We start from the raw sequence: 14,298 nt of genomic DNA, 5'->3' as shown, positions 1-14,298 counted from the left end.
CTAAGCAAGGCCAGGCAGTGTCCCCTCCCGCCTGGGGCAGGTCCCCAGGCTCTGTCTCAGGTGTGGGAGCCCAGGACGACTGCTCACCGTGTGTAGTTGGGGATGGTGCCGTGCTTGGTGCCCTGGGTGCTGTAGGGGCCGACACGGTGGGCGTGCCAGCAGCTGCTGCCCTGGAACAGGGTGTCTGTGACGTGCAGGATGTCGTTGCAGCATACGGGCAGCTCTCCCTCCGCCCGCCCCTCCAGGGCCAGATTGACCCGGATGTAGAAGGAGTCCCCTGACGTGGCCACTTTGGCCTCCAGGTCCTGGACCAGCCTCTTATAACCTGATCAGAGAGGACATGGGGACAGGTAAGCCCAGAGCCGTGATGCTCCATGAGGACGGTTCTGCTCTGGGGGCCACTGCGGACTTGGGGCACAGTCTGGCTCTGCAGTGGGCTGGGAGTGTTGGTGTCGGTGATCTCTAGGGGAGGGTGGAGAGGATAGAAGAGTGTGTACCCTCCATGTTGACCTTCACTGACAGACAGCAGAAGCCATTCACCCTCCGGAGAAGTCCAACGGCCCGCTCCAGGGTCATGCCCTCCAGGACGGCCTTGGACGAGGGCTCGGTTGCCTCGTAATCCACCTGATGAAAGATCATGAGGGTTACTTCTGTTGACCAGGGTTCTGCAGCTGCAGTTTGAGTGCAGGCACGTGCCCTGCGGGAGACTCACTGCTTCCCAGACACCCATCTGCACCCATCAGAGCCCACCTTGATGCAGGGTCTCCAGGCTACACACATTCCCACCCTGGATCAGGTATTTAGATTGCCACTGGGTGCCAAGTTTCCAACATGTTCCTTTCTAGAGCATTCTGGAGCAGAGTCCTCAGCTTGGGACTATTGACGTTTGGGGCCGTCCTGGGCCCTGCAGGATGTTTTGCACCTTTTCTGACCTCCACCCACCAGATGCCAGGGCACCCCTCATTTCACCCCTTCCCCAGCTGTGAAATCCACAGGGCGCTTAGCCACTCATTTGTTCCCGGTGTTGTTTTGGCTTAGGAGAGTAGATATGTTTGTAATGAGAAAAACAGAGATGTTTTTAATGCTGTTAGAATGGAATTGGCCCCTTTCGAATATCAGGACTGTCTCATAAAGAGGATCTGTTGCTTTAACCACAATGTGAGCTGACAATTGAGAATCTCACCAGGACTGTTAGAAGTGTGACGCAGGGCTTTTGTGTTGGGTGGGCTGATGCTTACGTCAGGAGCTCTGTGTGTGATCATTCGAGACAGAGGAGAACTCAGCTCAGCCCATGGACAGTGGGGAGAAGCCGTGGGGTCCATGGAATCCTGATTGAGGGTGCAGCCCCTCCCTCCCCCTCTCAGCCCTACACCCCCCTACACCCCCCTACCCTGGGAGGAATTGGTGATGCCTGTTTTTCAAATTTCCTGCTAGTCTTAAAAGGCCTGATGCTTAATAATTCTGCTTTTGTTGTTGCTGCTGTTCAGTCACCAAGTCGTGTCTGACTCTTTGTGACCCCATGGACTACAGCATGCTGGGCTTTGCTGTCCCTCACCATCTCCCAGAGTTTGCCCAAGTTCATGTCCATTGAATCAGTGATGCTCTTAGGTAACATCAAAATGACCTCCCTGTCCATGTGTTCACTTAATAATAATTAGGTTGTACATTTTTGTTTTCTGCAGTTTAATGGATATTTTATAGTAAAAAAATTTTTTTAATGTTCCCAAGGGTTAAAATGGTGAATTTTAGTGTGTGTATTTTAACACATACACACAAAGTAACAGTAAGATTATTACAATTAAAAAAAAAAAGCTCACATCAGAATCTTATGTAATCTCTATCAGAAGATTCCTGGGCCAAGATTGCTTCATCCGCAAAGCCCGCTCAGCTGGTGCATAGTCCAGCCTCCAACAGCTTGTAGGTCACCCTCGAGTTCAAGGATGTCAGGGTGGAGAAGGGTGCAGGGTTTTGATGAGAGTCACCAGGACTCTCTAATCATTGTGTTACTCTGTTTTATGTCAGCCCAAGAAAGGAGCGTGGACCAATCCAATAATCCATCTTTGTCAAGTTGAATCCATGGCTGCCTGGGTTACCTGCCCCTCCAGCTGACCCCACCCTCAAGAGGATGCTGGGGGCTTGAGGGGCTGGCACCACACTCACCATGACAATCTGGGTACCAGGGCGCAAAGCCATCTCATCCGCCGCAGAGCCTGGGGTGACCCGATGAATGAGATACCCGTGAGGTTCCCTCCAATAATGCTTATCTGCTCCAGCAGCGCATCCCCCTGGAAGGCCAGCACAGTGACCTGGCTCAGGATCTTGCGGGCCAGCCTCCGCCTCACCGGGAAGCAGCTGCAGGAAGGGAGGGGCCGGAGCTCAGGTGCCCTAGAGCAGGAGCTTGGGTCTCCCCCTGGGTCCCTTCTAGTCCCAGTGCTCTGGAATTCTCCTTCCCAGGCCTCAGACAGGCTGACAGTGCAGACACACTCCTCACTCTGCTCTGCCACCTGATGGCCTCAGCCCTCTGCTCACCTGGCGGAGAGATAGAGGTCCCCAGAAGAAGGCTGCAGGCTGTTCTCAGATTCAGGGAGGTCTAGGAGGAAGCCAGGGGCTCAGGTATGGAGCTGGGCCAGCCCTCAAGATCACCCCACTTCTGAAGGAGTTTTGGCTTACCCATGCAACCTCAGTGTCACCCCCGCCCCTGCCACAGGCACCCCCTACTCATCTGTGTTTTGCTGAGGCTGAACCTTCTCTTGCCCCCCACTTCCTTGATGCCCAGAACCTTGATTCACCTCCGCTAAAATGGGAGAGGCTGGTGGGGAGCTGCATTTGTCAGGGTTTAATCTACATTGTGTCCTTTTGTGGTATTTGAGTTGCTAGCATTTTACAAAATAGGGAATCTGGAATCTGGATTTCTGGCTTCACTTGAGAAAGCAAATCTGGCAAAACTCTGGGCCTGTATTTCCGTGTGGCAGCCACCGCTGGCACTGGTCATCGGCTGCCTCCTGTCTCCCGGGTCACCCTGCTGCCCAGCTGACCACAGCAGGACTCTGAGTTGGCAATCTGCAGGGCTAGATGTCCTCAGAGTCTCCCCAAGGCCTATATTTTAATATGTAGCCTGTGAGGCAGATGGGCTGCCCCCAGCCCAGGTGTCAGCCTCCCTGCAGGTAAGGCTGCCCTTCTTGCCTCCTGAGCTGCTCAGAGAACCAGAGGGCTCTCAGAGAGCTAGTGGTCGCCAGCTGCAGGCAGTTTGTGCCCAGCTCACAGATAAACACATTCGTGCTCACATTCAAAGCCAAGTGAAATTATACACTCCCGATGTATTTGAGGTCAAAAGTAAATAAACCAGGACTTGATGCACAATCATGACAAAAGGAAAAAAAAAGAGCATTGACTCATCCTGTTTGTGATCTCACATCCAGGTTGGTTATATCTGGGGTTGAGCCTCCGTTATAGATAAAAATGGCAATGAATTTGTAAGAGGCAAGGTTTCTGGTCACGTGACCCACAGAAAGCCCGGGGCCATCAGTCCTAAAGGGGCTGCCAGGTGACAGCGTGGGGATACGCACTTCCTGGTGGCCGTGAGGTGAAATTCAGACAAGATGCTAAGCTCCTGCTCTGTGCAAGGCCCAAGGCGGGGGGCAAGGTAAGGAGGCTGCCTGTGAGGGGCCTGTGCCTTGAGAAGGAGACAGGACCAGTTAAGTGACAAATATGAGGAATAAGCTACAGGAGAAATGGGAATGTCTCAGGTGCCAGCATGCGGCAGAAATGTTCCCAGCAGGCGCCTCAGCGAGGAGCAGTGAGGATGGAAGCTGGTTGCCCTCTGGTATCACTGGGAGGCCTAAGTGTCCGTGGGTCAGAGCAGGGAGGGACAGAGAGAGGACATGTGTGTCTGGAGCTATCTGAACTTTATGCTGAGCTGGACGTGGAGGTGAATGCAACTCCTTTAGCCTCCAGGTGAAAACAAAAGGATACTCCATAAACACAGCACATCTGGACACTGGTTTGAACGGCCAGGCTGTCTGGATTTTCCCAGAGGCTCAGGTCAGGGCAGTAGTCAGGCTCACTCCTCTCTGCCCCTCCCCTAGGGTGTCTCACCTGCCTCCCTGAAGATCCGTCTTCTCCTTCCTGGCTCTGCCAGCCCAGTCAAGGGTGGTGGGTGGCTGCAGAGGTTTGGGGTACACTCACCTGCCCGGTCTACAATCTCAAAATCCAAGTCTGCATTGCTCTTCTTAGCACCCAGGGAGCCTCTCTGGTCCACCTCCAGGATTTCTGGGCAGCTGCTGTAAAGCGTAAGAAGAAGATGCAAGTCAATGTCCCAGGGAGCTACGGGCAGCTGGAGCCACCTGATCCTGTCCACAGCTCCACTCTACCTGGAAGACCAGGGGTCTTCCCAGAAGTCCTCTGTGGTCCGCTTGCACAGGGATTGCTGGCTGGGAGGCACAGGACTGCTTGAGCGGAAGCTGTCCACCAGCTCTCGGCTGGACGTGGCACTCAGGTCAGACCAGAGCTGAGACTGGGGGAGGACACAGCAGAAGTCACCACGGCGCTCTCATGGCGATCCCCTAGGACACCACCTCTGCTGCCTCTACTCTGTAGAGTGTAATGATAATAAGCCACAGCCTCCCACTGACAGGGTAGAGGAGGCAAGAGGAGGGGAGGGAGGAGCAAAGAGCCGAGCCACATTAATTGAGCACCTACTATGTGTTGGGTACTCTATTAGCTACTTCCAGATTTTATGTTGCTTAGTTCTTTATTTTTTAAGTTTTTTGGCCACCCTTCCACATATGGGATCTTAGTCCCTGACTAGGGATTGAGCCCACGCCCCCCTGCAGTGGAAGTGCAGAATCTTAACCACTGGACCACCAAGGAAGTCACCTGTATCACTTAGCTCTTAATGATAAATCTATCAGATGGGTAGCATTGTCCCACTTTGGGGTGTCCCAGGTGGTGCTAGTGGTAAGTAATTTGCCTGCCAATGCAGGAGACATAAGAGATACAGGTTCGATCCCTGGGTTGGGAATATCCCCTGCAGAAAGAAATGGCAACACACTCTAGTATTCTGGCCTGGAGAATCCCATAGACAGAGGAGCCTGGCGGGCTACAGTCCATGGGTCACAAAGAGTCGGACACGACTGAGCATCTGAGCGCACACACTGTCCCACTTTACATATAAAGCAACCGAGGCCCAGAGAGGCTAAGTCACTGGCTAGTGAGGGTCATGTGCTGATGGGGTGGAAACATGCAAGATGCAGAGCGTGGAACTGGAGGATGCAGATGAAAAGTGTAGATCCAGGTGTGGCTCCCCTGTTCACTTAATAAGCATTTCTTTGGCATCTTTAAGCATCTCCCACGTGCCAGACCCTCTTCTGTCCCGATAGACGAGGTCTGGTCTGGCCCCAGCAGTGGTGGAGGCACTGGCCATACCTCAGAGGAGCTGCCGTCGCTGTCGTCCCGCGGGCAGAGGGCAAACATGCGCACCAGCCGCTGCTTCCCCTTCGGACAGGGCTCCCTGGCCCCCGCCTCCTGCTTGGGCTGCCAAAGACCCAGACAGGCTGGTTAATTCAAGGAATGTCCTGTGGTTGCTCTAGGAGTTTCTACTGATTCACAACCCCTGTATCTCCATCTTCCTGAGTGGTTTCCTTCCCTGGGCTTCAAGGCAAAACATTTATGTCTCCTCCTCCCAGCCTGGGACACCTGGAACTGTGGGAGCTGGCCGCCAATGGGAAATGCAGCAACCAGCTTGGTGACTGCATTTTATCCCCTTTGGATAATACATATTATTCTCTCCTGGTTATACAAATAATAGATACTATATATATATCTATACATAGTCCACAAAGAATATTGGTGGGGAGGAATAGGCCAGTTAGAGATGAAAGTAAAATTGACCCATCCTCCCACACTCAGAAATAGAGCAGCAGTTTGCTATCTGTTCGTCAGTCTCTTTTCCATACATATGTATATTTTTTTAACATGCTTGATGTGGAAAGTGGGGGAAGGAAGAAGGGCTGGGACCCCTGCTTAGGCAGGGGAGGATCTAGCTGTGCCTCCCAGGTGTCCCTGGGCACTTCTGAAGAGTCTCACCCACCCACCAGGGTGTCTGGAGCTAGAGCTGCCGGCGAGACCATAATTAGAGGTTTTACAGTAATTTTAGTTCTTTGAGAATGCAGCTTCCTTCGTTTCTATCACTCAGCTCTCTGGTAGTTTACTTTCAAGCATCCCAGGAAGACGTCACCCACTAGACCAAGTGACTGCCTGCACAACTTCCTATGCTTGCTTTCTTCACTGAGCGCCACACATTCCAGGTTCCAGAACCTTCCACCAAGCTAACCCTTCTATGACTTGCATAGTATTAGCATAAAAAGAGATGCAGAAGTAGACTCAGCCTGCCCAACTGGGCACCATCAACCTTTGATCACACTACACAGTCTGCTCACAGGAGCCAGCATTGTGGACAGAGCTGAATCCGGTGGTGCCAGTGGGCCCGCGTGGCGTCTGCCCCGACACCCTGTATCCTCCCCTTAGCAGTGCTCACCCCCGGTGACGACTCGGCCTGCACCTGCAGCCGCTGGACCTGCTGGCGCAGCTCGCAGACCTGGTCCATCAGCTCAAACACCTTCCTGCGGAGGGCGTCCTTCTCGGTCAGGTTCTGAGAAATCTCCATCTGGGCTCCGTCCCTCGCCGAGTAGGCCTGGGAGCCAAGATGGGAGACAGAAAGGATCGATGCCCAGAGGATAAAGAGGCTGTGTCACAGGAGTCCAGCCAGAGAAAGCCTGAGTTTACCCTGGACTCCCCTGGTGTACAGCACACACAGCTCTTTCTGTGGCTTACCACCATTTATGATTCATGTGAAAGTGAGCAGTTTCAGTAACAGCCAATAAGGGGGTGCACACAAACACCTCCTGCTAGAAATCAAAGGAGGGAAGAGGAGGTACAGCGGGCATGGCAGCAGGTAACAGTGGCGGGGAGTTGAGAAACATCCCGGGGACCAAAGAGAGAGATCCCGAGTCTGGAACCTGCTGTCATTGAGGTCAGGTGACCTGGCTGGCCAGCAATAAGCCTCACCCAGAGTGGCCTTCCTGACCCTCCCGAGACCCCTCGGGGACTGCACCTTTGGTCCTCGGAGCCCCTCAGCCCGGCACCCGGGCCAGCCCCTCGCTCCTCCCGGGTACCTGGTCTCGCTCCTTCTGCAGCTCGACCACTTGGCTCTGCAGGGCGTTCATCTTCTCCTTGTAGATTTCACAGTCCACCTTGGTTTTCTGGAATTGGAGCAGGGTCTGCTCCTTCTCTTCCCAGTACTGGACGGAGGGGGACAAACATGGCCCACAGAGGTCAGTGACTCCGAGGATAGGGCTGAGGATGGGGGTGGGGGAGCCTCGGGGAGAAGTGAGGGAGGTGTTCTCGAGAGGAAATAAGGTGAATTGACATTCATTTCTTAAGTGCTAGATTTCAGGTGCATCTAGAGTTGCTGTGTTGATTATTTGGTCATCAAAATATGCCTGGGTCCTGCATGTCAAATTGTGTTTTGTTTATTCCATGTCTCAAAAAGCATACCTATTTTCCCCCTGCCCACCTCATTCTCTTCCACTGTCTCCTTTCTCTCGTCCTCCCCCTGCCTTTTACAGCAACTAAATAAATCGCTGGCTCTCACCCTGGGGTCCCCACACACTGGAAATCGCTCTGTGTTTTAATCGCTTGTTTGTCCGACCTATTTTCTCATCACCCCACAAAGTGGACGTGGCCTTTAGCATTGGATTCTGAGTTGGTGCCCAGTCTAGTTTGACAAAGGAATAAGTGAACAGGCCAACACATTTCTTGGGCAAGGTTGGTTTTAAGCTCAGTGGATCAGAGAATCTGCTTTCTCATCCAGGCACCCTGGCCCCTAAACACGGCCCAGCAGCGTCACCTGCTTTCGCTGTCTCTCAGCGGCCACTGCCCGCTCCCTCAGAGAGTGGATGCGGTCCACCAGCTCCTGCCTGCTCTCCAGGGCCTCGTCCAGATTCTGCTCCAGAATGTCCTTCTCCGCCTGGTACAAAGAGAGGTCAGCCCAGGGACCCTAACCTCCCCAAAGGCCCCGGAAGACATCCCCATTATCTCATCCCCAGGACAGGAGGCAGGAAGCTTCAAGTTCGGGTGTGGGATTTAGCTTTATTACTGCACATCAGGCAGAAAAAAAGGCAAGGTCAGCAATCAAAATGGGGAACATGGATTTCAGCTCCACGTGAGCGTGGCTAGGAGGCAAAGTACAAGAAGCTGAAAGCCTCTGAGGGAAGTATAGTGCCTCCTTCTTTTAGGCAGTTTCAGCCTGCTACCTCAATAGATCCAAAGGCAGAGGCTTCCAGGAGGGTGAATATCAAAGGGTGAGGTGTTCCCTCTTCACGCTTACTTTTATGAACGATGGCACAGTTCAGGCCGGGCGACCCACGCCCCGTGAATGTCTATTGAAGGACTAGTTCAAAAAATAGATACTTATTGATCGAAAGGGACCGGAGAGGAGAGACAGATGATTTGCATAATTTCAGGGTGCTGGAGACATGAACTTCTCTACACCCTACAGTTCCCTACTCCCCCATGCCTGCCTGGGCGGGATGGCGGAATATTTTACAGGCAGAAATTTTCCCCCTCTTCCACAACCTTAAAGCTAATCTCTTCAATTATAATCAGCCTCCATTTACTCCAAAACAACATAGCAGCAGCAAATGAGCTAAGATTTTTGTATACGTGTGTGATAGCTTTCAATTTTGCCAGCATATGGGGTCTGGAAAGAACAGGAAGGAGGGATGTGAGAAGGGGTGGTGAGGATGAGTCACTAGGTTTCATCTCACCCAGACCTTAGCCACACCTCAGTGGAGCCACTTGTCAGAAATCCCACAGTCTGGAGGCCACAGGCCAAGGCCAGTGACACTACCTGCTGGCCACCAGGGAAGGAAGCTGAGCCTTGGGGGGACATCAGGGCAGGAAGTTGAACCTTGGGGGCACCAGGACCCACCAGGCTAAAGGTCAGGGAGCGGAGCCTCTCATTCTCCTCCTTCAGGCGGCTCAGCTCCTCATCTCCAGGCTCCAGGTCGCTGGCCATCTTCAGGGACCGCTCTCGAAATTCCCGCTCACAGGAAGAAGACATCTTCTCTCGCTGCAGCTCTTGCTTCATCAGATACAGCTGCCAGGGAGGAGATGGAGGGGGAGAAGGTCACTGCTGTTTCTCCACTAGACCAGGAGCCGGGTGTGGTCCTCAGCCTTTCTCCTTAAGGATGATGCTTTTCATACTCAAAAAGGTCCCACTCCCGAGATTTCAAAATCCATGAAAGGGTTTTACCTAACAAATAGTCCCTGCGGGATGATAAAAGCATTTTAGCTTTATCTTACCTGTGAGGTGTAGGGGTTAAATCACTGATCTGGGGTCCCCGGGAACAGAGAAAGGAGCCCTTGCCATCGGTTCTTGGATCTGACAGCCAGTGCAGCCAGGGATGAATAGCCAGTAAGCCTCCTCCAGCATGGCCCTGCTTCTCCGCCTTTCCACATTCCGCTAGGCATGTCAGATGAAGCAGTGGGCAGCAAGAAGAAACCCTGGGGTAATCTACTGGAATTAGAGGTTTGGATGTGAACTCATGATTTCTAAAATATGTGCATGTATGTATATATGCATATTACATGCATATGTGCAGGTGTATGTATTCTTGTGTATCTATGTGCCTGTTTTCTAGTCCTCTCTGCTAAAAGGGCTGAGGAGCAAAGACACCCCAGTAGCAATAAGCACAACTAGAGCCCACATCTTGGCCACTAAAAGGAACTGGGGCCCCTTGAAGAAATGGTTGACTTTGGAGCTGAGGTGGGGTGGGTATGAGATGATCCTGGAATATCTTGTGATGATGCAAAGAATGTCAGTGCTAAGAAAACTTGATGGCATGTCATGTCCCAGGACACAACATATTGAAAGGGTTCCCACTGCCAAATCTAGGACACTTTGAGCACCAAACTAAATTCAATAATATGTTACAGATTATTGGAAATAGGAATCCACACATCTGTGCCAATAACAGAGGCACAAAGTGGGGAAAGGAAAGGCTCCCTCTCACGGTCAGGATGCTGAGGGCCAACTGGTCACCAGGGGGAGCACTGGAGATGGGGCTCCATCATTTTGCAGCCACCAGAGTCAAGATGTGCTCGGGCAAGAATCACTGGTCAGGCTAAATCCAGGGGGAGGTGTCAACATGAAGCTGGGGTGCTTGCTGGCCTCAAAACGCCTCTCCCATACCCCGGATTGCTTACCAGCTGCAGGGAATAATAATAAGAGTACTTTGGCGATTTTGATACAATACTTGATCCTGGACTGGAGGGAAAATGCCATAAAGAATGTACTTTAGGTCAACTATAAAACTGGAACACATACAGTAGATTAAAGGATTGTATCACTGTAATTTTATGAAGTTGACAACCGCACCACAATTATATAAGAGTATATCCTATTTTTAGGAAATATACATCGAAATGTTTTGGGGTAAAGGGCTATGATGCATTCAACTCAAGTGGTTCAGGAAAAAGTGTGTGTACATGTGGGGAGAGAAAGAGAGAGAGCACAGTGATAAAGAAAAGGTATGTGAATGTCATTTGTATTTTTATCTGTATATTTTGGGGTAAATTCAAAATTCTTTCTAAATAAAATTTAGAAAACTAAAATCAAACAATACCATAGTTAAAAGCAAATGCCAAAATGACAAGGAATGACTATCCTCCATAAAGAACTCTTGTAGATCAATAAGAAGATACAATAATTATCCCCAACAGAAATATGAGTAAAAGACTGTTGGGGCCTGAGGGGGCCTCACTAGTAACATTCCTGTTCTCCCATCTGAACCCAGGACCAGCTGAGAAAGACAAAGGAGGAGCCAATAGAAGCCCACTGTCCCCCTGGTTACTAATGCAGTCGGAGGGGAGCAGGGCTGGGTGGGTCCACTATTCCATAACAGCCACCACTCCCAGAATAGCCAGACAGGCCCCCCAGAGGTAGGATGGGGAGGAGGGCTCCCCATGGTGGGCACTTCACAGACCAGGCGATTGTAGGGCAGGGTGGACTTGAGGCCACATAGCCTATTCGAGCGGACCCTGGTGGAGGAGAAGTTTCCCACAGGGGTGTCGCAGGGAGTGGGAGTAGGGGTTTCAGGATAGGCCAGCAAGTGCAAAGGCCCAGGGCGGGGAGCAGCAGGTCAGGACGGGCACCCCTAGCCGCTACCTCTTCCTGCAGGCTGCGGCAGCGCGTGGCGGCCAGCTCCTTCTCCTGCAGCGCGTTGCTGTAGTGCAGTGAGAGACTCAGCATCTCGTCCTTCAGCTTCAGCACCTCGTGGAAGTGGGCGCTGACTTCACGCTTCATGCGGCTGTGGTCGGCCTCCAGCTGACGCAGGCCCTCAGCGCGGGCCTCGGCCTGGTCCAGGCGCTCCTGCAGCTGCTGGCACTGCCGCAGCAGCGCCTCCTTCTGCCCCTTCTCCTGGCTCAGCTCCTCCTGCAGGCTCCCGATGGCCCCGGCCAGGCATTCGGTCAGCTTGGACGTCTCCATGAGCCCTGCAGGACAGGTAGGCCAGGGGCTCCTCATCCTCCAGGGTCTTGCTTCCTGTGCCCACACTCTCAAGCAGGGCCCCCACCCTAATCTCTGGGTCGCCTTAAATGCTTCCAGGCTCAACAGGACTCGATATTTCGGTTAAATAAATAGCATGACAGGTGATTTTTGTCCCCATTCTTGGCTTCCCTGTGGGACCTGGCTGTTTAAACCTAACTCCCCATACCCTGCCACCATCAGCTGAACCTTGGTCGATGTTTATTCTCATGTCATCCTAAGGAAAACATAACAAAGAACACAAATCTGTATAACAGAACCCTGAATCCCATAAATAGGGACTGTGATGACAAACAGGCTGAAACACTTTCTTAACCACAGTTTTGAGTGATGTCGCCCTGCCCCTTCAAATACCTAAATCTCTCAACAGCTCCTCCAGGGAAGCCTAAAATGACTCAATTAATGAACAAGACCTCATCTCCCACCTGGCCAGTATAAATCTTTACTTAGCAGCTCCTCTCCTTTTTCCTGCTGTCGGCCCCTCCCAAGAGCCAGAGCCGGGCAGGACTGGGCAGGACTGAGTGGGAACCGGTTCTCTTCCGCCTCAAGCACCTCAAGGTAAAGGTTTTCTAGGAAAGGACACACTTCCTCTTTGCCTGCAACTCTCAGTTGAAGGTTCCACGCCCTGTGAGGGGTCTGCTCTTGCTGTTGGATAGTTAGGGACAAAGCTTTTCATTTATAACCCAAGGTCATGGGCTCTGCCTACCCACCCCAACTAAGGTTAGTGTGTGTGTGGGGGCTCCTCACCCCCCACAGTCTGGGGGGTTGGTTGGAGCACAGGGACAGGAATGTCTGCCCAGATTGGAACAGCCTACAGTCAAGGAGGGACACCTCCTCACCCCTGGTTATATCACCAGATCTCACCACTGAAGTTTGTGAAGTCCACGCTGGGCTGCAGCCCGGTGACCAGGGTGTAGACATCAGGGTTGTGGAACTTCAGGCTCTCCAGGAAGGCAATGGCCCCATTCTTGCCTCGAGTCTTTAGCAAATCCAGCAAGTACCCTTGGGAGAGAGCACAGTCTTAGCTAGCCAGGTACTGGGTGGGCTTCCCATGAAGGAGGCAGAGTACAGCGGGGTGGCGGTCCTCCTTGCACATCTAGGAATTAGGAGGTCAAAGTAGTTTTCCAGGGTCGATTTACTACTTCCATGATGGTGGTCAGACTCGAAAGGGGTCAGGCTGATATTTATTGAGGAACTGCTACAACCCAAGTGCTAAGAGTCGAGAATAAAAGACTCAAAAGGATAATCGTTGCTCTCCAGACCTCTCCCAGGTGTGCTGTGGACACATGCAGACACACATATACAAAGCAGGTGGGAGGAAAGAAGCAAATAGCAGTGCCCCCAGGGTCCGGTCCCAAAGAGGCTTGGGCCTTCCAAGCCCACCTAGATCCCATCACTCTCAGCTTGAATTAGTAGCTTGAATTAATTTCTCCCCTATTTAATGGTCATAAGGCAACAGGCACAAATAGTATCATATTGATAGCTGCCACTTACTGCCTGTTTTCAAAGGCCCAGGCTTTGAGATGAGTATCTAATAAAGAGTAACTCATTCCATTCTCCTAACAACTTCATATGATGAAGTTTTCCTGTTTTTTAATGAGTAAATGCAGCTAGTCAGACAATCAGAATCAGCTCCAAAGACATCTGGAGTGGGTTGAGTTGTGGCCCCCAAAGTTATGTCCACTCGGAAGATGCCAATGGGACCTTGTTCAGAAAAGGCTTTGCAGATGTAATTAAGGTACGGATCTCAAGAGGAGGTCCTCCTGAGTTATGCTGCTGCTGCTGCTAAGTCGCTTCAGTCGTGTCCGACTCTGTGCGACCCCATAGACAGCAGCCCACCAGGCTCCGCCGTCCCTGGGATTCTCCAGGCAAGAACACTGGAGTGGGTTGCCATTTCCTTCTCCAATGCATGAAAGTGAAAAGTGAAAGTGAAATCGCTCAGTCGTGTCTGACTCTTAGCGACCCCATGGACTGCAGCCTACGAGGCTCCTCCGTCCATGGGATTTTCCAGGCAAGAGTACTGGAGTGGGGTGCCATTACCTTCTCCGCCTGAGTTATGCAGGTTGGCCTTAAATCCAATCACAAATGTTCTTATAAGAGACAGAAGAGGAGAAGACAGAAAGAAGGACATGTGATGATAGAGGCAGAGATTGGAGTGATGTAGCCACAAACCAAGGATGCTGGGGCCACCAGAAGCAGAAAAAGGCAGAGGTTTTCTCCCCTAGAGCCTTCAGAGGGAGTTCAGCCCTTCTGACACCTCGATTTCAGGCTTTTGGCCTCCACAGTGTGAAAGAAGACATTTCTGCAGTTTTAAGCCACCCAGTTTGTGGTCATCTGTGGTGGCATTTCTGGGGCACTAACCCAGTCCCATGACTTGACCTCAGGTCACCTCAAGGTCCTGGGCTCCCTGCCCTCACACGGGCCTTCCCAGCACCACCTGCGCTGAGCCGGCTCTGCAGTGGGCTGGGACACAGGTCCTCACCGACTCTCATGGCCGTATTGTTGAACCTGGGGCTGTGCAGCACCTCCTCCTCGTCCAGCTGGTCCAGCACCTTGGCCTGGCGCAGGTAGGGGGTGAGACGGCTGGGGCAGATGCTGCGTACGATCCTGCAGCGGTGGTCCTCCATCATCTCCCACAGCACCTCCTCGTCCAGGGAGGTCAGCGAGGAGTCCGTGCGGCACAGCTCCGCCAT

General features: G+C 52.2%; 1 protein-coding gene across 1 annotated transcript in view; it reads right to left on the bottom strand.

Annotated features, from left to right (window-relative positions):
• CARD14 (caspase recruitment domain family member 14) overlaps positions 1-14,298 on the bottom strand; it is a 21,173-nt gene extending 6,875 nt beyond the window's left edge. The window contains 15 exon segments of the mRNA XM_081575757.1: positions 88-325; positions 498-624; positions 2,161-2,231; positions 2,234-2,352; positions 2,530-2,590; positions 4,186-4,280; positions 4,371-4,513; positions 5,425-5,526; positions 6,527-6,691; positions 7,173-7,298; positions 7,907-8,026; positions 8,990-9,157; positions 11,228-11,553; positions 12,470-12,607; positions 14,088-14,298. Of these exon segments, the coding sequence (XP_081431883.1) occupies positions 88-325; positions 498-624; positions 2,161-2,231; positions 2,234-2,352; positions 2,530-2,590; positions 4,186-4,280; positions 4,371-4,513; positions 5,425-5,526; positions 6,527-6,691; positions 7,173-7,298; positions 7,907-8,026; positions 8,990-9,157; positions 11,228-11,553; positions 12,470-12,607; positions 14,088-14,298 (2,210 nt within the window).

Source organism: Giraffa tippelskirchi, chromosome 3, assembly GCF_054371585.1.
Source record: "Giraffa tippelskirchi isolate mGirTip1 chromosome 3, T2T-mGirTip1v1.2.pri, whole genome shotgun sequence".
Taxonomy (NCBI): domain Eukaryota; kingdom Metazoa; phylum Chordata; class Mammalia; order Artiodactyla; family Giraffidae; genus Giraffa; species Giraffa tippelskirchi.
This window is presented reverse-complemented; position numbering and strand designations above follow the sequence as displayed.